The 21,480-nt window shown below is 32.0% G+C and overlaps 2 protein-coding genes across 3 annotated transcripts; both read left to right on the top strand.

Moving 5' to 3' along the window:
* Positions 1-1,893: 1,893 nt before the first annotated feature.
* LOC108906120 lies at positions 1,894-9,034 on the top strand. 2 transcript variants are annotated; one of them, XM_018709286.1, is made up of 5 exons: positions 1,894-2,055; positions 6,437-6,950; positions 7,042-7,500; positions 7,554-8,105; positions 8,173-9,034. In XM_018709286.1, exons 1-5 carry the CDS (start codon positions 2,053-2,055, stop codon positions 8,784-8,786), a joined length of 2,142 nt encoding a protein of 713 aa, XP_018564802.1. In that variant the 5' UTR covers positions 1,894-2,052; the 3' UTR covers positions 8,787-9,034. The 2 variants fall into 2 exon arrangements, with proteins under 2 accessions (XP_018564802.1, XP_018564801.1); XM_018709285.1 differs by having other exon boundaries at positions 7,018-7,500.
* A 4,446-nt stretch (positions 9,035-13,480) lies between these two features.
* On the top strand, positions 13,481-21,385 carry LOC108906112. The gene is made up of 22 exons (XM_023455324.1): positions 13,481-13,500; positions 13,643-14,064; positions 14,124-14,374; positions 14,427-14,761; positions 14,905-15,155; positions 15,207-15,439; positions 15,530-15,632; positions 15,752-15,909; positions 16,052-16,234; positions 16,292-16,949; positions 17,009-17,130; positions 17,190-17,544; positions 17,629-17,777; positions 17,962-18,208; positions 18,500-18,711; positions 18,768-19,184; positions 19,244-19,615; positions 19,696-19,840; positions 19,892-20,023; positions 20,081-20,235; positions 20,992-21,139; positions 21,195-21,385. Exons 1-22 carry the CDS (start codon positions 13,481-13,483, stop codon positions 21,383-21,385), a joined length of 5,259 nt encoding a protein of 1,752 aa, XP_023311092.1.
* The last annotated feature ends 95 nt before the right edge of the window (positions 21,386-21,480 follow it).

Here is a 21,480-nt window from a genome sequence, read left to right as displayed (position 1 = left end):
GGTTTTTTGGCGAGAAAACCGCTAACCCGGTTAACTATAGTTTGTTGCGGTTTGCCGTTTTGGCGAGAAATGTTGTTAACCCGGTTTGGCAGAGTTTGCCTAACCATCAAACCGGACTTGTGGGTTGGTTTGGATCTTAAGTTAATATTTCTATCTTTGTTTATGTATTTTCTGTTTCGTACCTAGTAGTCACTACTTCGTTTTTTTAGAGGTTTGGATAGGTTAAGTTGTAAATAAAAAAATTTGGTAATGGATTCACTGCAAAAAATACAAAGTAATATTTGAAATTGATAATAAAAAAATAGTAATCGAGGATCCAAATAACTTTAATCGTTTATTAGATGGTAAATATGCATTTTATATATTGTACTGTATAGATCTTTATTAACTTCCTTTTAGACGATACATTTGCGTTTGAATAGATAATATTTGTGAACAAGGTAAACCCATTTTGATTTAATAACCATACATTAACGTTCTTTCATGGATCTGCATTTCAGATTAGGAATAACAACTATAGTATATAAGAAATAATTAACAACTTGAGCTACGAGCACTATCATAGATTATAGGTTACGATTTCATTATTGATTAGATATCCAAACCAAAAGAATTTTTGCGAGTTCTGTCAAATGTTATCTCAAACTCTTAACACAATCAAATTCGAGCTAACCGGGTTTGATGTGGTTTGGCTCGCCAAAAAACCCTTTATGATTCTGTGACACAAAACATATAGACTGCGTTAGCTACATACAGGCGCGCGCCATTATTCCATGGCTAGAAATTGGCCTCAATGATTTGGAATCGAGGGGGATTATCCCTCTTTATCCTGCCTCATCTCGTGTAGGCCTGGACAGCCTTCGTAGGTGGGCCCCATCCGTCGTCTACTTCGATCGCAAATGCAGCCGGTGTAGGCGCTTTGTGGGACCTCCTTTTGTCCTGGCTAGGCCCCGCCGGCTAGGGCCCTTTCTTCTGGCGCTCTTCTTGCTTCACCGGCTCGTCTGTGTAAACCTCGGGGGTGGTGTCATGTTTATGTGTGGTATGGTTGAGTAGGGTAGTGGGGTGTGTATGTGTATGTGTACGTAGTCAAATAGTACTTTGTTGTCGTTCATCGTTTATTTTTAAGTACCAAAAAGTCAAACAATCAATTTTTTATTTAGGTATTGGCTGGAAGTTTCTGGACCTGAACAGTTCGGTTATTTTTTTAAGGAATACATCATACATATTACATGAAAATTTTAAAATATTAACCAGAACAAAATTAAACAAAGAAAAAGGAATGAAATGACCTATAGGAACCATGTTATTAGTGTACAGAATAAAAGTTAAAAAGTTATTTTTCAAATTACATAATTTGACATTAAGAACGAGAAAAAAATCTAAAGTTGTTAGAAGCTGTTTGATGAACGATTCAATCGATTTGGTTTTTAAACGTAAAGTATGAAAACCTGTATACGACTTACTGTAAAGTGTGTTGCCTAAACAAATCTGTTTGCCAAGAGATGTTTTTGAAATTAAATATTGAAATTGATTATAGTTGTTTAATCTATTGAAAAAAATCCGATAATAGTAAAAACAATTATAGAAAAGAAAATTATATGGTATTGACAGTGTGTTATAGGGAAAAACTATTATTCGAATTTAAAATATTGTTTGATATACATTTTGTTACAGCAGTTTTAAATTTAAGAGTTTCTACATAAGCAAAAAACGTCCTGTTCATATTGTTATAATAATCGGGGGCTAAAATAAACTTTCTTTTTTTCTTATTTTTCTGAAGCGGCCTATAACTGAAGTTCGTCGATGAAAGGCGTCACTACCACTTCTTAGAGGGGACTTGGACTTGAAATCCATTCTTGTACAATCATTTACAACATCAGTCTTGGTTTCCAGGTCATTCTTGCGTGGTCTCAGACAGTGTCGTGAAAGTTACCAATTTGCGCGAAGCGTCATTGTTAGTTTTGTTTATACAAATATCTCCTGGAGTATGAAGAGTTGTGCATAATTCTACATCTTATTCCGAAGAGGAGTCTAACAAAGTGTGCTTGCAAAATGGTATTGTTTGTTTGAATAAATTAGTGGTATCATTTATGATTAACAAATTTATGATTCTAGAAAAGTAAAAGTGGTTTTTTACATTTTGGTGACTACAATTTAGAGTAAATGAGTAATAACAAGTGTATGAGTTTATATTTATTTAAATTAATGCGATATTGTTTGAATAATTATTGGTCCCAAAAAAGAGCTTCAGCAAAGTATAATGTACCATTGGTTCTACAAGCAGTAATTACTATCCAGGGGGTGTTAATTAAGAAATAAAAATGCCAATGGCACTATGTTTCTTCTTTTCTTTAAAACTTAGCTAGAAACAGATTTTAGAAACGGATTTAGGAGAATGGAAATAGTCTTGAAGAAGTTTTTCAGATTTTTCCAAGATAAAAAAATTGGACAATAGTTATAAACATATTGTTAATAAATATTTAGAATTTTGATATTCTGGACCAATGATCAGCTCATTTATATAATTTGAATCCTCGAGACTACGTATAATAAAAAATGCATCTCGAAAGAAGGGTGAAAAGCAGCTACAAACAATAAGGAACTTAAATACATGATATGTTATACTTTACATCCTGTATAACTTAAATTCTTTCAAGGTACCTACTTAGACAAGGTTACGTGTCTGCGTAACATTTGTAATATCTTTTTTTTCCAAATATACTTTAGGTTTAGTGTTTTAAAAAGTAGGTATTAAACAAATTTCAACTCTCTCAATTATTAAAGGTTTTTCAATTTGAGGCCACAGCAACTATCGATATAGTTACCGTTATTAATAATGACTGCATAATTATTAGTGTCATTTCTACATCTAGCTCGTTATATAATAATTACATTAACGGGTTTACAATTAAAAATATAGAATTGCTTTTACTAACACATCTTTAACTATATGTATATTTATTCTGACCTGTCCTGAAATTTGGCTACCTGTTTTTCAATCGTCGAAGAATGTATTTCTCTTTTACATTTGAAATTCTGTGTCTGACATAAAATTCGAGTGAAATTTTTGCAAACACGTACAGTTACTGTGTTGATTAGAAGGTGATGGGGACTCTATAAAAAATGTTTTTAATATTTAAAATATCTATTCATTTTTTGTGTTTTTCAACTCCATTTTTTTAAAAATATGCCGATTTCGAACAAAAGTGAACTTCTGTTTGTGTGCACATTCATATAAGTAATTGTGCCAGTCATTGTCCAGAAGGTATTAAATGAATACAGCTGAACGAATAGTCAGCATTTATTGTTTTTCTTTCACTGTCCTTCGATGTAGTCACGGTTTAATTGACAGAGGGGTATTTGAATTGTTATTAAATTCTTTAACCAGTCGTTTAATATTGCGACAAATAAAAATTATTAGTACAACGATTTCTAATATAATTTAGAATTGAAGTAGGTACACGGATGAACAATTGTTTAACACTTAATCAGTTAGTGTAATTAATGAAGATTTTCAAGGTGTTACCGAATCGCTCGTTCCCTTTGGAACACGCAAATAAAAAACATATTTTTGCAGATTCCTTTAGCGATTGCGTTATAATTAGCGATGCATAGACGTTTTATGGGAAAGTTACGCATTTTTCTTTATTAATATTATGATTTCTGCGATTATATCTTTTTAATTGATAATTACGTTCGCTTACATCATAACTGTGTGCATTTGGGCGCAGAAGGAAATCATTTCCTGCGAGAATTCGCACACTCTTCGGATATTAATTTCATATTTAAAATTTCCTCATCTATTACAACTTTCCTTAACTTCGGCGGTATTTGTACTCGAATTTTTCATAATCCGACTGCTATAACATTGTAATTCTATTTTTTCGTTTGTAGGTTGAATTATTACCTACAACTGCGGTTGGTATAACGTTTTACACGTACTTCATCGTTGAGTAAATCATGTTATCACATCGTAGCAATGTGTTTATGTGCCAATTCTTATTTTATTACCGACCTACCTTTCTGTCCATCATTAACAGTCAAGCAATAAAGTTTAAATGGCAAAACTTAACGTTACAGGAAGTTACATCACGTTGACAATACAATAACAGGAGTTACCTAATTTCTTCATTTTTTAAATTTAGATACCTAAATTAAAAACAAAAATGTGACAGATGCAAAATATATGATATACAGGGTGTTACAAATTCGCTTCTCACTTCAGAGATCGTGGAAACGGTAATAGATCCGAACTAGCTTAAATGGGGGCAAAGTTGCATAATCAGGAGACCAACATTATGCCTCTAAAAAATCAAGGCTAACATGATTAGTTTTCGAAATATTTGAAAAAAAAACTGAAACTTGGAAATCCGTTTTTGTTTCATTTCAGCCTTATCTGAGGTGATATTGAAAAAAGAAAACTTTCTTATGGCAACTTTTTGCCCTCTATCGAATGGCATAATCAATTTTTATATAGTGTGTAGTGTAGGTATATAAGTTTTTGCGGATGCTACCGTCTGCTAGAGGTCGCTAGTTACGACCTTTCTTAGTGACATTTTATGACGACTTTTTTGAGGTTAGTTTGTTTATAGTGTATGTTGTATGAATTACAAAGTAAAGTTTCCTTTTACACAAAAAAGGTAGTGTTGTTGATATCGCGAAAAACCCTTTATTTAAAAAAAAACACAGCTGGCTTCTCCAGTCACCCAACTTTCTGCTCCTTAATATACAGGGGTCGGCATAAGTCAGGCAACGCTCTCGAAAAATCGGCATAAGTCCGGCAACGCTCCTAAGTCTGGCAACGCTGTCGAAAGAGATTATAAGAAAGCATGTTCGTGCTTCAGTCAGTTGTGTCTTCTGTGTCATGAATATGATAACACGTGCTCGTCGAGTAGACGCGTTTTCAGAATGAAAATTAATGCTCTTAATGCAAATTGGTTGCCTGACTTATGCCGACCCCTGTATCAGGTGTTCCAAAACGTAAAACTTCAAGGGTATCTTCCTAATATGAAAATAATCCTATTTAAATCGAATTAATGCAAAATATGATTAAACATTTTTTATGAGACCCTGTATCTCTGAAAAACGAAAGAAGATAGATAGCTCACCGCGAAAAATCGTCGTATAATTTATGTTCTTTTTATGCGTTTTTTCAACAACACCCTGTAGAAAAAATATTATAACAGTCTCAGAATAAACAATAAAAATTGAAAATACATTTACTGCTGGAGAAATTGTGAAATTTCAAGTACCTACCTAGTAAAAAATCTTTGTTCCAAGTTTGTTTAAATTCATTCTTAGAAAGTCACAAATTTATTACGTTATGTTTTATTGACTACTTTCGTGCTTTCTTTCCCATGTTTCATTATGTGTTTACTTTCTCTTTCGAAACGAATGTCCGTACAATCTAGATAAGATGCAATAATATCTTGTAATAATTACTTGTTATAAAAAATCTTTTTTTTTTCAAATATTAATAGTATTTTTTCACAGGTTCTTTTGTTTTTGTTTACGGTTACGGTTACGGTCTACTGAAAAAATTAAGATAAACTAGAAAATATACATATGCTATACATAAATCTCTTCCTTAAGCTGTATTCACCGCTTCAATATTTTTTAAACAGACAAGTTAGTGGTATTATGAAATAACAGCAATAAATATGTCAGCTATATCCAATATTCAGCCTTGGAGGACACGACACCTCAAATAGAAAAAAGAAAATTACATACATAAATAGTGTTGCCAAATATGTGGTAATATTTCTTCTTACTATTTTTTCAATAAATAACAGCTCACAATTGTTTTTATTTAATAATCGAGGATATTTTTTATTTTATTTATAAATAAAATTTGAGATTACTAAAGCAATAAATATCGCCCTGTATATATTTATATTGCCATTTACAATATAATCATTATTACACTATATAATTGGTCTTAATCGATTCTAGAGTCAACATACTCGAGTGACCCTTATATTTTATCATCAAAAGTATGTCAGGTGTCGAAGAAATTACAAAATTATGAATAAAATTTCGTAAAACTTAACGATCAATTAACAAGCGGGGAATTTGGAGAAGTATTGCAGAATGGAAATCGCCTCTTTGACACAAATCCATTGACTTGCAAGTTTCTTTCGACAGTATGAAGAAAAAGTGCATAGCTGTTGCCGTTAATGATGAGTTTTGTATTTATTTTTTCATTTTGCGGTAACGGTACCTTGACATTAACAATTCGGTGTGCAGTTTTTTCCACTCTAACGGGTAAAGATTTACATTGTCGATAACGGACATTAAAAAATGCATGTAGGGAAGAGATGCAAGAAAATGGCCACTATTTTCAAGTACTTAGTTATTTTAAGTGTTTTATTCCTCATTTCTTCGTTAACAGTGCTAACACTACACCAATTTGCGCAACTAAACTTTTTATTTTCAGATTCTCAAATTCTTCGTCATCTTTACCATATGTCAAAGTGTTCTATGCCATCCTCAGACTCTTAAACTGCCAGAAATACGAGAAATACAACCATTCGAAGTAAATAGTCTAGTTCAACACAATCTTCGTCCTAGATCCATAGCTCCAACTGCAGATATTTTCTCACTCAACAATGTGGAAGACACCATCAAAGAAGTAGAAGCTATGCTCAAAGCCAACCCCACTTTACCTAGATTGACTCGGGGAGAAATCCTAGACCTTTTGGAGAATATAACTCAAACAGACATGGAGAAGAAGAATCTGAAAGGTACAAACGAGGAAACGAAGGAAAGGGATCCTAAAGCTATCATGGTGGTGATGCCATTCACACCATCAAATGGTAACGATGTTAATATGCAAGAGTTATTCACTAAACCTCCTGTGACCCACATTGTGGGGGCTGAACCTTTCAAAACTCAGGCAGACTACACATTCAAAAGAATACCTTCAGAAATCAGCAGCATCCCAGAATTAGGTAAGATTTCTTTTTATAATCTGTGTATTTTGTTATATCTAAACTGTTGTGTACTATTTTATAAAAGGTAACATACCTAGAACATCAACAGGAACGAAAACTCCTTCCACATCTACTCCTGTTTCCACTGCATCTTCAAATGCACCACCTCAGTATACGGCGAAAAAGACAGGCACCCGAAGAAAAAGACCTCCAACAGCTTCAACGAACTTACCAACAGCAACGCCATCACCTACGACTTACCATCCTTCAAGAAGACCGATCAGAAGGAGACCTGCTAGTACTGAAAGATATCCAAATCATAAATACCCAGATGAAGTTCCCACAGAGGCAGCCCAAGTTGTTACTGCGTCACCAGGTTTTGGAATAAAGATCATAGAGGCCCCGAAGTTTACTGCTAGTGATATAAACGAAGATTTACAGATGCAGGAAAACCAGTATCCTGGCCAAGTGGAGAATAATTCTCCAGGAGTTGCTAATGATGTTAACGAAAAGAAACAGGGCAGTACTGGTTCTCCTTTGTTGGATTTGGTCCCTGATAATTTAAAAAGTAAGTAATGGTATTAGATACTTTTCTCATATTGATTACATTATCATTTTCAGGTGTTTTGAACGACATAAACTCTCAAACCAAAAAACCTTTAAAACCTAGTACACCTCCCACTACAAGTAAGGAAAAAGAAGAGGAAGAAAAAATAAGGAACATGCTAGCTTCCTTCGGAATTTTACCCCTTAAGACAACTTCGACCACAACTCACGTTCCAGACATCAGCAATGTCGCCGACAATCTAACTCCAGAGATGAGAGACTTGCTCATGAATTTTGGATTGATCTCAGACACAAATGAGAAGAAAGATGTCATCCTCAGTCCTACCACTGAAGAAACTTATGGTTTCAATCCTGTGAAGGCAGAAGTTGAACCTGAGGCTTACGGAGGCTTCAAACCTCTCCCTGAAGATGATTCTAGTAGAGCCGATATGGAAGAATTGTTAGCCAGATTTGGTTTGGGTAAGAATTCTAGAAAAGAGAAGTCATTACCGAAGAAAAGAGACGAGAGGGAGGAGAAGAAAGATAACTCACATGGTTTGAATTTTGAGGTAGTTCCACAACAGTATATGGAGGTGTTGGAGGATATTGGACTTGCAGACAGACAAGGTGAGTTAGTTACTTTTACCAGGAGGAAGTTATGACTTTCCAATCCTAAAATTTCGTATTATTTAAGGGAGAATGATTAGGGCGCAACCACTGGCCAAAACTCAAGAAAAACAACACGTTTTCAACCCAGGAGAGCCACAGTACGCTTCAAGCGAAGAACTCGAAAAGTTAAACAGACTTTTGGAGGTAGTCAGGCAGTTGGAACGACTGAACGGCACTGTGACTGATGAAGACTTGAAAAAAATCGACATGGACGACCTGAAAGAGCTCATAGCCAGCCTCAACGAGGAAAACAAAATTGTGCCTCTGTACCAACAAGACGCACCAAATCCAGTTAACTTTGACTTCGGATTAGAGAAAAATGAAGTGAAACGTCAAGAAAACTCTACTAGTACTACCGAGGCACCCTCAACTTCCGCGGCACCCTTAACTTCCACGGAGGAAGTTCAGACGGCGAACCTGAAGGATTTAGAGGCCTCTTTCGGTGGTCAAGTTGATTCAAGTCCGGTCACCGAGGAGCCCGAGGAAAGTACCACAGAGGCGCGTAAGACGGGTTTCTATTACCTTGTGGATTGGAATACGTTTTTGGATATAGATGATCAGAAGGGTAAAAGGGTGAATTTGAGGTTCCAGCCTAAGGTTGGGGATCCCAAGAGGTTTTATTCCGTGAGCGTGCCTTAGTTTGTTAATCTTACAGTTTCTTGAAGAATTTGCTCAATTAAGTTTGGATATCTACTAATATAGAAGTAGAAGTAATACAAATTTATTTCTATAAAGAAATTTATATATTTTTTAAACATTTTTAGCTAGTTTAAAAGGATATATTGTATTTATTTCTATATTTGTGGATTAACATTTTTTATTTATGTTTAAGTACATGTACTCTCGCGTTGGAGTTTTTAAAAAATTGTACATAAACTTTAGGTATTTAAAGCTTATTTATACGTTATTTAATGATTTTATTTTACATATTTTAGATAAGTATTATAACTATTAGGTGTTGTATTATATTATTAATTACGTTTTAATTGTTTTTAAATAGGTAATGTGTTCATACTGCATGAACAATGTAGAAAGTGAAATTTGCGTTGTAAATACAGTCTGCTTAAATTTTAATGTTGTTTCCTTGAAAGTTGTTATTGGTAATTCGTTTTCAATAGAAGAAATGTAGTTTGGAAACTAAAACTACCTACTAAAACGTATAAGTTGCAATGAATTGTTTAAAAAATGTACAGGTGGTGCATTTAAATAATAGAAAATTAAAATATGTACAATAATTTGCTTTTAAAGCAGAAAATTATTTCTATTGTAAAAAAGTAATCAATTTTGTATACAGTGACCATCACGCAGAAATGCAAACTATGTACTAAAATACTACTGTACTATAGAAAAAATAGAAAAGAATATTATTCCATACATAACAATCTTCTAACGTCTGTTTATTTATAGACCACCTGTATATTCAACAATACATATTTCTTATAGAACTTTTTAAGGTACTTGTTTTTCAAACATTTTGCCTTTTTTACATATTCAAGTATCAGTGCAGTGTTGTAGGTTTTAAGTTGTTCTTCCATTTGTTTTACTGTTTTTAAATATGAAAATCTATTACTGTTAATTAATATCTATTGAAAATGTTTCAAATTATTTGCGTGTGCTTTTTATTAACTTCGGCATTTACTTTGTGTTTATGCTTCGACGAAGTTTGGCAGGAATATCAGAATGGTTTGAGGAATGCTAATAGAGAAGGTAGGAATTTAATTTTCTTCAATTTTTGGCATACCGGCTCTCTACAAAATTCAGGATTTAATTTTAATTTATGGCTTTAATTTTAGAACTTGTTATAACAAATGTTACTACAGACGAAAGTTTTAAACTAAACGTCAAAGTCCAAAAATGGACGAGTTTGTCTGTAGGTCCTATGTGTTACTCTATTGGACTTATGGATACAGGATTGGCTATTTTATTTTCGAGTCTAAACACAAATAAAACTGGGTTTGATATCAAATCCCAAATAATAGGTGAGAATTTCTTTGAAAACTTGTTCTAACTTAGTACGGAAATAAAAAAGGAAAATGATAATATTAAGTTAGTATTATGCTTCTACAATTCCTCTACAAAATCACTATTAGATTTGAAATGTATTAATATTATATTAAGGGGTAGATATATAAAAAATGGGGTCTTGTTGAATATACATAGTTAGAAAAAAACTGGAAAATGTTCTAAGAATAAAAGGAAAATATGAAGTGTATATAACAGTTCAAAGAATAAAAACTGTTAAATCAACCTTAAATACAGATGTATACAGGGTGAGAATGATATTTGGGGTCAAACCGTTTCGTAAGAGTTCTCAAAATTTCTGGGAAAATATTTTTTTCTCAAAATATTTGTAAATGAATATACAGGCTGTCTATTATAAGAGGGACACTCCTATGGATCTCCCTTAATATACGACGCAAGTTAAAAATCTTTATATGTTTTTTGTTGCATATTTTGAGGCCTTATCGCTCGTAAAGACAAATTTGAGATCCATGGCCAACTTTGGGAGTACTTAATCATAAAAAACCGGAAAAGTACCGAAAGTTTAGGACCGCCTAACTTTTTTATTTTAAGAGTTGAGAAAACTTATTTTAATAAAATTTAATGGCAAAATTGATATCTTTCACCTGTGTAAACAAATTTGTTAAGTATCGTATGTAATTTGCTGCACCCTCTACGCGGACAAAAAAAATTGTCATTGAAGCAGGCTGTGGATATAAAAAATTGCTTGTTTTTTTTATTCTTTTACGCGATGTAGTACATGTCACCTTTATTTTTTATATTTATTACATTTTTTATAATTTTGGTATCAAAAATGTAGATTAATGTAGAAATTGTTTTAAACATGCCAACTACAAAAAGTTTAATGAATATAATGTTCTTCTTTTAAGCAAAGAATCTGTAATATCTGGCTCTGGCACCCATCAGTTTACGATCATATTACAATAAAGTGAAAAGAAAATCTGTATTTTGCTTAAAAGAAGTACATTATATTTATTAATTTTTTTGTAGTTGAGTGTCTACAACAATTTTTGCGATAACAAGAAAATGTTTACATTTTTTATACCAAAATTATAAAAAACGTAATAAATATAAAAGATGGGCAACATGTAGTATATCGATTGATAGAGGAAAAAACAAGCAATTTTTTGTTGCCACAGCCTGTGTAGATGACAATTTTTTTTTGCCCGCGTAGAGGGCGCAGCAAATTACATATGATATTCTAAAAATCTGTTTACACTAGGTGAAAGATATCAATTTTGCCATGAAATTTTATTGAAATAAGTTTTCTCTATCTCTTAAAATAAAAAAGTTGTTCATTACCTACTTTTCCGGTTTTTCTATGATTACTCTCAAAGTTGGCCATGGATCTCAAATTTGTTTTTACGAGCATAAAGGCCTCCAAAAATGCAACAAGAAACATACAAAGATTTTTGACATGCTCTTATAGTAGACAGCCTGTATAACCGAAGATACATTGTTTTAGTGCACAAATTTATATTGAAAATTGCATCAACCTATCTACCCTCAATAAAGTTAAAATAAAATTTGAAACTATCAAAAAATACAGAATTATTTGAAGATTTTTATATTAAAAAAAATATTTAATCAATTAGATAATTTTCTGAATCGAAAGCTTTGTATTTCAATCTCTGGTTGACGTACGACAAATGTTAAAAGTCGTACGAACAGGTAAAACAAAAAGTTATGAATTTTTGTATTCATTATATGTATGTATTATAATTATTCATAAACAAAAATAATTTTTTTAATATTGGAAAACTAATATATTCAACAAGATCCTAAAAAAACAATTTTTATGGAAACTGCTTTTTCAGTTTAATTTTGGGACAATTATTTTTAATTTTCTTTTTAGAACTAAATAGGAAACCTCTAGATACAATTCTAATACAGAATAGAAGTTTGCAAGTAGTGGAACCAATTTTAATCGTAGTATTTCAAGATGATTTAAAGTTAGAATGGTACAGGATTCACGAAACAAAATTGGTAATACAATAAAACTAAAAAAAATTTTTCGCCATAGGGCGAGAATGTTATTTTCATCTCTAGAGACGAAAATGAAAATGTTACAAGTTATTATTTTTTAATTAAAAGACTGATATAACTTTTGCATTGCAATTAACTTAACCTCAACAAATATATACAGGGTGTTAATTAAGTATGCCGACAAACTTGCCAATCTTTGAGAGATTCTAATCCAAAAAGGTATATAAACAAATCAATAGTTTTCGAGAGAAAATGTAACAAAAGTTAAGAAATCATCTTTTCTAAGCTATCTTTGAAGTCGTTTGATGCATGAAACTTAGGCTAATTACTTATCTAATTAAAAGTAAAAATTCACCAAATTCGGATATAAAAACTTCTACCAGTAGTGGAAATATCGGTAGTCCCACTCAACTGAAAACCCTAGAAATTCGACGCCACTGGAGATTTTGAAAATTGGATCACTTCCTGTAATTTCAGTCATTTATTAGATTCTTTAATTTTCACTTCACATAATAAATAATTCTACTCGTTTCAAAAATGGTTTATAATGATTTTTTTGTCAGAAATACAATTTTAAAACAAATTAATTATGCTAAATTCAAAAAATCAATAACGTGTTTAATAACGTTAATAAAAAAAGTAATCGAAAATGGTTCGTTTTTCGAATCAAATAAGATACCTTTTCTGAGTGATGAAGTAGTGACAAAATTTTCAAAATATTCAGTGGCGTCGAATTACTGAGATTTTTAGTGAAAGTAATTCCTGGTGTCTCCGCCACTGGTACACGTATTTATATATATTTAGCAAACTTTTACTTTTAGTCTAAGTTTCGTCAGTTTATATCAAACATCCTCAGAGATATTTCAGATAAAGTGATTTCTCTCTGTATTTTGAAATCTATCGATTTGCAGACCCACATTTATATTTTTAGTTTAAAACAATACAAAGAATCGTCTCTTAAAGTTTTTCGACATACGGCATATATTTTAAAATATTTCCAAAATAACATAACTTTTTACTTGACGAATGCTATTTTCTGTGTGGCAAAAACACTTCTCGAAAGGAATGCATCCGTTGAGATAGAAGCGATTGAAAAATATTTGTTGAGTAACAGTTTTTGAACACTTTTGTGTATACTTTAAATAGGTAGTAACGAAAAACAGTGTCGTTGATTTTGCTTTAGGAATCTTTTTGGACGTGGAATTTGATACACCCTGTAGTTCACATCAACTCTTTTTCTGTAAACAATAAACGCATCTTATTACTTGCTGGTGGACACAATCAAAATTCAGCTCGTGTGGATTTGTATCAATATGAACTCAAAAATGGACAGAAAAATTGGTGGGTATAATAATTATATTTTGGCAAAATTTGTGAAATAATTTTTTTTAATTATTATTAGTTATTAATTACAGAGTGATTACAGTATAACTACTGTAATTTTTTTATTTAAAGCAAATAATGTAATCGGTTTTCTATTTTTTAAGGTTCTGGCAATCTCTCGACGTTTCGAATCCCGTAGCATCCTCCGCTTTCAACAAGTTTGAATTCGATACCTACCTGTCTCTACCTCAGAAAACGTTAAATATTGTTACTATTTTCAAATACGAGGACAACCGTTTCGTGCCTTACAAAACCATCCCCAGTAAAAACGTAGAAAACGTGGTTTCCTTCGAAATAGGTTTCCAATCTTTTCTAGCCATTGATGGGTCAAATGCAGGGATATATCAGTTCAAAACACATGGCTTGGAAAAAGAGAATATCGTCAATTCCAATATGGATGCGATTGAATTCTGGATGCCAGTTCCAGTGGAAACATATAGAGATGAGGTCATACTGTTAGCACAGAGAAATTTAAGTTATGCCAGCCACAACAATTATGTAATCGAAATTATTACATACAATGGAGGTGAATTTAGTTTTAAATAAATGTACCTAATAATTGTTTTAAACTGAATTTTATTTTAGCAAAATTTGAGGAGCATGAGGATATACCATGCATGCATTTTGGAGAACAAGTACAATGGTTAACTTGCCTAAGTGAAGAAAATGGTATTGCAGGCTCTAGTTACCTCACTGCTGGTGACAAACTTGGTTTGATCGTTCCAAGACCATCAAACACCTCAATTTTGTTCATTATGCACTTTGAAATAAGGCAGATGTCAAATCCATTGGAAACGGAATTAAAAAAATTGCTTAGAGAAAAGGAAAACTTACAGGCAAGTAGGCCACTGACTTTTTTACCTCACAACTCTATATTTCTTTTTATAGAAACTGATTGACACTCAAATCAAAGACTATAAAGAGTTTAAAAATATTTCTGGAACATCCGAAATAGTTGATGCATCACCACATCAGGTTATTTTATCGAGACAAAGTGAAAAAGTTAGTGCTCCACTAGATCAAGAACTTGAGGACTTGGTGAAAGATATGGCAGAAGTAAAAGAACAGGTTAAGAGGATTATAGAAAAAGAGAACACGACTGAGTTTGATATGCTCACTATAAATGGTGAAGTGGAAATAGAAGGAGAAGGCATATTTACGGAAATTGTGGTTGAAAAGCTCGGAGGAGAACCAGCTACTGCATTATTAGAAGATTTAGTGAGGTAAATATTGCACTTGTATTTCAGTACTACAATTCTGATTTTGTGGAAAAATGAAATAAGATAGATCCGAATTGATGTTACTAGGATAGTTACGAATATTTTCCTCTTTCATTTGTCATTGTTAGTCGTTCTCTTCATTTCAGAAAAGATTCCATTGAACATATATCTGGCAACAAAATAATCAACAAATTGAATGTCAATCATATCGTCTTTGAAAAAGTAAATGGTATCGAAGCTGCTGATATACTATTTAAAAATGATTCTTCGGTGACATTATCAGGAAATATGACTGTACATGGTGATGCTGAGATAAAAAATGTTCAAGTTTTAACTGGACAAATAAATAATCTGGATTTGGTTAACGAAATAGTGGATATGAGAAACGAATACAACGGTTAGTATTTGTGGCATAATAAAAAAATATAAAACCATCCTCCAATTTTAGGTTTTTTGAATTTTGAAAATGTGAAAGTCAATAAGGAATTCCATGCTGATATAATAAATGATAAATATAATCAAAATAACATGTCTAGTTTTAATATAACTGAATTGGACAACGTTATACTACATAATTTGAAAGTTACTAATATTAATGGAGATGATTTTGATATCTTTTTGAAGCAACTTTGTCTGGTTAACATCAAATGCTATATACCAGGAGTTTTAAAACTAAATGGGGTAAGATCACGCATTCCAAACTTTCTAAAACTAATCATCAAAATTGCCTTACATTAAAACTAATTATAACAAAATCGTGTTGATTTTTAGAATGTTACTGCAGAAAAGGTATCTGTTAGTTATTTGAATGGTTTAAAATTTCCAAATGAATACGTGTTCAGAAAATCAGATGGTACATCGTTAACTATCACAGGTAAGATCGTACTTAGGATACAATTCTCTTCTTCACGCAAAGCTACCAGAATATTGTACCAAAATGTACATAGTATATTCTTAGAATATTTTTTTTATTGAAGTTATTTCTAATTTTAGGGCGAAAAATATTTAAAAACTCTCTGGTGGCACAGGAGATAAAATGTGGAAAAATAGATGGTGTCGACACTAAGAAACTTATAACTTTGTCCACTAATCAACCAGAAATTCTCGGAACCATTATATTTAAAGACATAGAAGTAGTGGATCAGTTGAATGTGAGTGTAAAATTAAAACAACAAGGAATTGCAGTCCATATGATTTAAATGAACTATGAAAGGGTTTATGTACTTTTATTTTGAATTCTAAATATTTTGATTGATTTTTTTAATTAAATTATGGATTCTACTTTTCCTTTAGGTCACAGGGAAGATATTAGGAGAGCATGTTGATAAATTCCTGCCCAATCCTACTCTGCAGTTCGTAAAAAATATCTCGGCTAATGTTAATTTCAAAAAGCTTGAGGTAAAAGGAAATATCATTATCGAGAACGACTTTAATCACAATAATTTTGAAATGATGTTAAATGACTTAATTTACAAGGTAAGTTAGATTTTTCAGTCAAATAATGAACTTATTTTTATTTGTTTTCTTTTTAAGGATGAAGAAGCAGTGGACATTTTTGCCAAAAAGGACTTTCCACATGGTTTCACTGTGAAGGAGAACTTAGAAATAGGTTCGAATTCCATCAACAATATATTCCTGGATTCAATTGTCACTAAAGATACAGATCAAGTCCTCAACATTACCTTCATAAAAGGTGATGTAGTTGCTGATAACGTTGAAGTAGGAGGAAAATTTAACGGTAAAAACGTAACTCAAATAGATCAAGATCTGGTTAAGCTGACTGGTGAACATCATGTGTTATCTACTTTTGTGTTCGAGGAAGACCTTCAAGTGGAAAACTTAGAAGTAACAGAAACATTGAACAATATCACACTTGAAGAGTTTTTGTCAACGGATGATAAAGAAGTCGATGATGACATCAAATTCAAGAAAATTGACGTACATAACGTTACAGTAGAAGGCAATTTCACTGGAAATATCCCAGGATTTGATATCCAGGATTTTAGTGAGAAGTATTTGAGCCACAGCAAAGATCAGACTATCGATAAACACTACGATATTATTTACTCTACTATTGACAATTTAAATGTTCAACGTGTAAATAATGAAGATTTCGAGGACTTCTTCAGTCCTGAAAAATTTACTGAAAAAGTTAAAGATCTGCTGAATACTGGTCAAATTACAATTCAAGGTAACAAAGAAAGAATATTAAGCAATAAGTACTATTAATAATCTTTCTGAATATTTTAGATTTTTACGTTAAAGGTCCCTTGTATATCGAATCAGTGAATGGAATAAATAATAGTTATTGGCTTCCAAAAGATGATTTAAAGGAAATTGATGGAAAATACAAAAAAAATCTCACTATAGAAGTAAGTACACGTTCTTAAAAATTAACTACCATCGTTTTTCAAATATTTGCATATTGTAGGGTAACATTTTCTTCAACATCTTGGAAATTAAGAGACTAAGCGGTGTAAGATGGAACTTTTTCAACAAGCAGCTCATTCGTAAGGATGAGGTAAACACAGTTATAAGTGGTCGTTACACAAATTTTTTGGGAGGTGTTAAAGTAGCCAAACTGATTGAATCCAAGAAGATTAACGGGATACCTATTGAAAATATTCTTACAAAACAGGGACAACAAACTATCAATGGTCCTATTGCAATTAAGGGAAACGCAGTATTCAAAGAAAATGTTAACATTTCCGAAAATTTAAACGATATTGCTGTAAGCGAAATTCTGAAAAATATGGATGTAGAAAATGGAACATATACCATAAAAGGTATCACTTCTAGCTAGTAAAAACGTTATATTTATTTAAGAATTAAGCCGTTGACCCATGATGGTATTAATTTATGTTTTTTAGATGATATTCTCTTCACCAGAGTACAACATATTTATAATTTAGACGTAAGGGGAGAAGTGAATAACAAGAGCGTCACTGAATACTTATCTCATGTTGTTCGTTTAGATGAGGATTCTATATTTAATCAAGAATTTGTGTTTAAAGAACCCGTAAGTTACTTATTGTAGTAGGAAAAAATTTTAGTTTTTTAAAAACAGAGATTCGGTTTTATACGAAGTATTTTTTTATATAATAAGACTTATATCGGGTACATATTGTGTCCAAACTAGAATCAAAATCTAAAAAAAAAACATTCGTACTAAATTGAAATTAATTCAATCATAATTTGCACAGGTCAGCATTCGTGGTAATTTGGCTGTAGAAGAAGGGTTAAATGGCATTGATTTGTCGGACATTGGCAGTCAAATTGTTCTAACAACAACAGATGCGCAAATTCAGGGTCTTGTAACGTTTATGCAACCAGTAGTTATAAAGGAACAGTTGACCGTAGAAAGAAATTTCAACACAGCTACTCTATATGGTATCGACTTAGACGAATGGAAGAACAATTCGATATTCCTGGACCAAGGAATGGTTGGAGGTAAAAAATATTCTAGCAAATTTTTGAAGGTATTAAGCTAATGCAAAAAAAAAATGTTTATATCTTATGAAATGAAGTCGAATACGAAGTATATCTAATTCTACAGATCAGATTAATAACTGTTGATATACCTTTACAATAAAGTAAAAGTACTGGAACCAATAATATAATATTTTTTTTAAAAACATTTTTCGAATGTTTCCAAACCAGTGATTTTATAGTCTGATATAAGAAGTCGATTTGATTAAATGTTAATGAATTGACCTTTTCACTAATCCTTAAATATCATAGGTATTTATGAGTTCGATAAAGTAATCATAAAAGATTCCCTAATAACAAAGAAACTGAATGGCATGGACATGAGTTCTATTATTCCACTGAAATTGGATCAGACCATAGACCATTTGGAATTTGGAGAGGTCACAGCAACAAAAGATATTTCAGTACTTGGTTCCGTAAACGGCTATAGCAATTTATCAGACGAATTTGAAATCACGGTAATGGTAAGAATTTTGATACCCATGATTGATGATTTATTTTACAAAATATTGTTTTCTAGCGTGATAAAGATCAAAAAATTGAGTCCAATCTAATTTTTAACAAAGTCGTCCTTATCAGAGAAAACTTATCTACCAATTACATTAATGGCGTTGATGTTTCAAAGATAGTTACCATCGACACCGACCAAAACCTCACTTCCTCTTTCAATTTCAAAGCCCAGTGCAAAATTGATTCAGATCTTCACGTCCATGGCCTTGTTAATGGAGTTAACACGACTACTTGGAAGAATAGAAATGTCAAAATACACTCGTCGATAATACAGAAACTCTATGACCCTTGGAGAGTTGCCAGTAATATGACTTTCTTTGGAAATATTGAAGGTGAAGGCTTCATAAACGATTTGAATTTAACTAGAATTATGGCAGAGGTAGAACAGCGGAAGAATTATAAATACACTGTTGAACGCGGTATCATAGTAAGTACTGAAATAGTAGTAGTGTAAGTTCTTTGTCTTCATCTATCTTCTGTTTTTAGGAAGATTACAAGCACATGTGTCTAGATGTATCGTACATATACCAAGCTTTAAAGAAACAGATCTACAAGTTCAAATATTTTGAGGAGCTCCATAGTATCACCCTCAGTAATCCAATACAAAATGTTCACTATTTCCAGTTCAGAGGCAGCCATTACTTGTTAGTGAATGATAATAATTGTTCCTCCAAAGTGCTAGTATTTAAGAACACCCAATTTAAACATCTAAACACCATAGAAATGGGACATATTAGTCAAATCATCACTGTTCAAGGAAACAATAATTTATATTTGGTTACCACAGACGCAAATTTGAGGGGAAAGTGTGAGGTTCAAGGTACCAATGTATGGAGTTTGAATGAAGACACGTTAAAGGTGAATTTGAAGATTAATAACAATGTTTTTAATTTTTTTGTTTCTTATAGACTACTTTTACGTATTTTATTATGTTTCAGTTGTATTATAATATGGAGGAACAGGATCTCTTGCAAGAGTCTGCTATACCACTCACATTCTACGGACTAAATAAACAAGGTGTTGCTGAATACAAAGTGACTTTTAATGTTCCCAGAAAATATAGGAATTGGAATGTTTTTCAGGGTAAAAATGACTACCTTATTAAAATACAACTCTATCACTTTTCTCTTACAGAAAATGCCGCCTTCTTGCCACGAGGTTTAAAAACTGGCCTGTCTTTAAGAACTGGCTATAAAGTAATATTTTTAGACCGCTCGGATCCTACAGAAGATGATTACAGCGAAGACACAGAGTTTATTATAAGGGGTAAGTTAGTTTAAAGTCTTCATGTGATGAAGTGCATACCTAGGATATATCTTTTAGGAAATACGAGTGAAGTTGTGAATTATTTCATACCAGGTCGTGATGGTGGTGACTTGGTAGTCACAAAAGTTGGTATAAAAAGTGCTAGAAAAAATCTTTTAGCGGTTGCCACTCATGAGGCGACTAGTGTTAGAGGGCGGTTAGATTTTATAAAGGTAAGTCATATTAGTAAACAAAAGGATTGATGGAGTTCTTGAACAGTATCCGTCCCAGTATATTCATTCGCATTTTCTATTTTCAAGTATTTTGCAGTTATTGAAGGTACTTGTATTTTTAACAATAGGCTGACCGGGGCATCTACTGTACTTATATATAAGGAAAAATCTTCGTTAGTTTATTCCTTTTGGTCTCAAGGAAATATTATTCCCTAGTCAGTTTCAAAGCTCCTACTTTATCTTCTTCCATAACAGTAAAATGAAAGCAGTAACTTTAGTTACTGCTATTTTAACTAGAAAATATGTTTCGTTGTCTTCTATATAATCGACAGCAATTTTTATAACTCCGTCTTTCTTAATCCTCCAAAAGTACCCATCGCCAAAACTACTTTATGCAAAAAATAAATTTTATCTGGAGCTTTATTAATAAAAGTTAGAATCTGATCCCCTTCCAATTACGCATGTTATTTTATTTCTCAATTTATAAACAATATAATATATTCTTTATTGTATAAATGCTATTGATTTAACCGATAATAAATTTGTTGTAGCTTTTTCATATATTGTTTCTCTAGAAATCCATAGATTTCTAAGAACATGAAAGAAAGAAATAGAACATATTCTAAAAACACCATGTTACAAATAAGTAAATAAATGTATGAACAAAGTATATCCTTACAACGCCCTTGGTGCATAAATAGTTATAAATCAGCTTTGATGTTCAAAGATTGATAATATGTCATTTTTATGTTTTAGATCTACAGCGACGCTTTGAAAGGAGAGATTTTCCATAAAGTGCCGGCTTATAAACCTAGTTCTCTATTATCTATCGAATTCGATCAAGGAGAGACCTTGCTAGTATTCATGGAGAATGGAAAAACTTTGCAAATTTACGAATACAAGGGTAGTATTTCTAAACTTTTGGAATTAAAATGTGTTCTAAACGCCTTTTTTTGCAGGAATTCAAGGTTTCCAGCACAGGTCGTCAGCAAGAGTTGACGGTTCCAAACTGTTTCTGATGACTCTGCCTGTAGAACCATACTTGAATCCAAGGAAAGCCATAGGAATTGTACACAAGAATAGAATTAGTATAATATATTCCGTAATGTCTGGCAATCAAATTAGGGATGATCTAAAATGTGATTTGTGAATATTTGCTGTGTATTGTTAAATTTATTATTGGTGATAATTGTAGATACCACTGTTAACAAAAACCATTATTTATTCCAAATATAAATTATTTAT

Source organism: Anoplophora glabripennis, unplaced genomic scaffold (assembly GCF_000390285.2).
Source record: "Anoplophora glabripennis isolate ALB-LARVAE unplaced genomic scaffold, Agla_2.0 scaffold74, whole genome shotgun sequence".
In the NCBI taxonomy this organism is placed as follows: Eukaryota; Metazoa; Arthropoda; class Insecta; order Coleoptera; family Cerambycidae; genus Anoplophora; species Anoplophora glabripennis.
The sequence above is the reverse complement of the archived record's forward strand: the minus strand, read 5'-3'. Positions and strand labels throughout refer to the sequence as shown.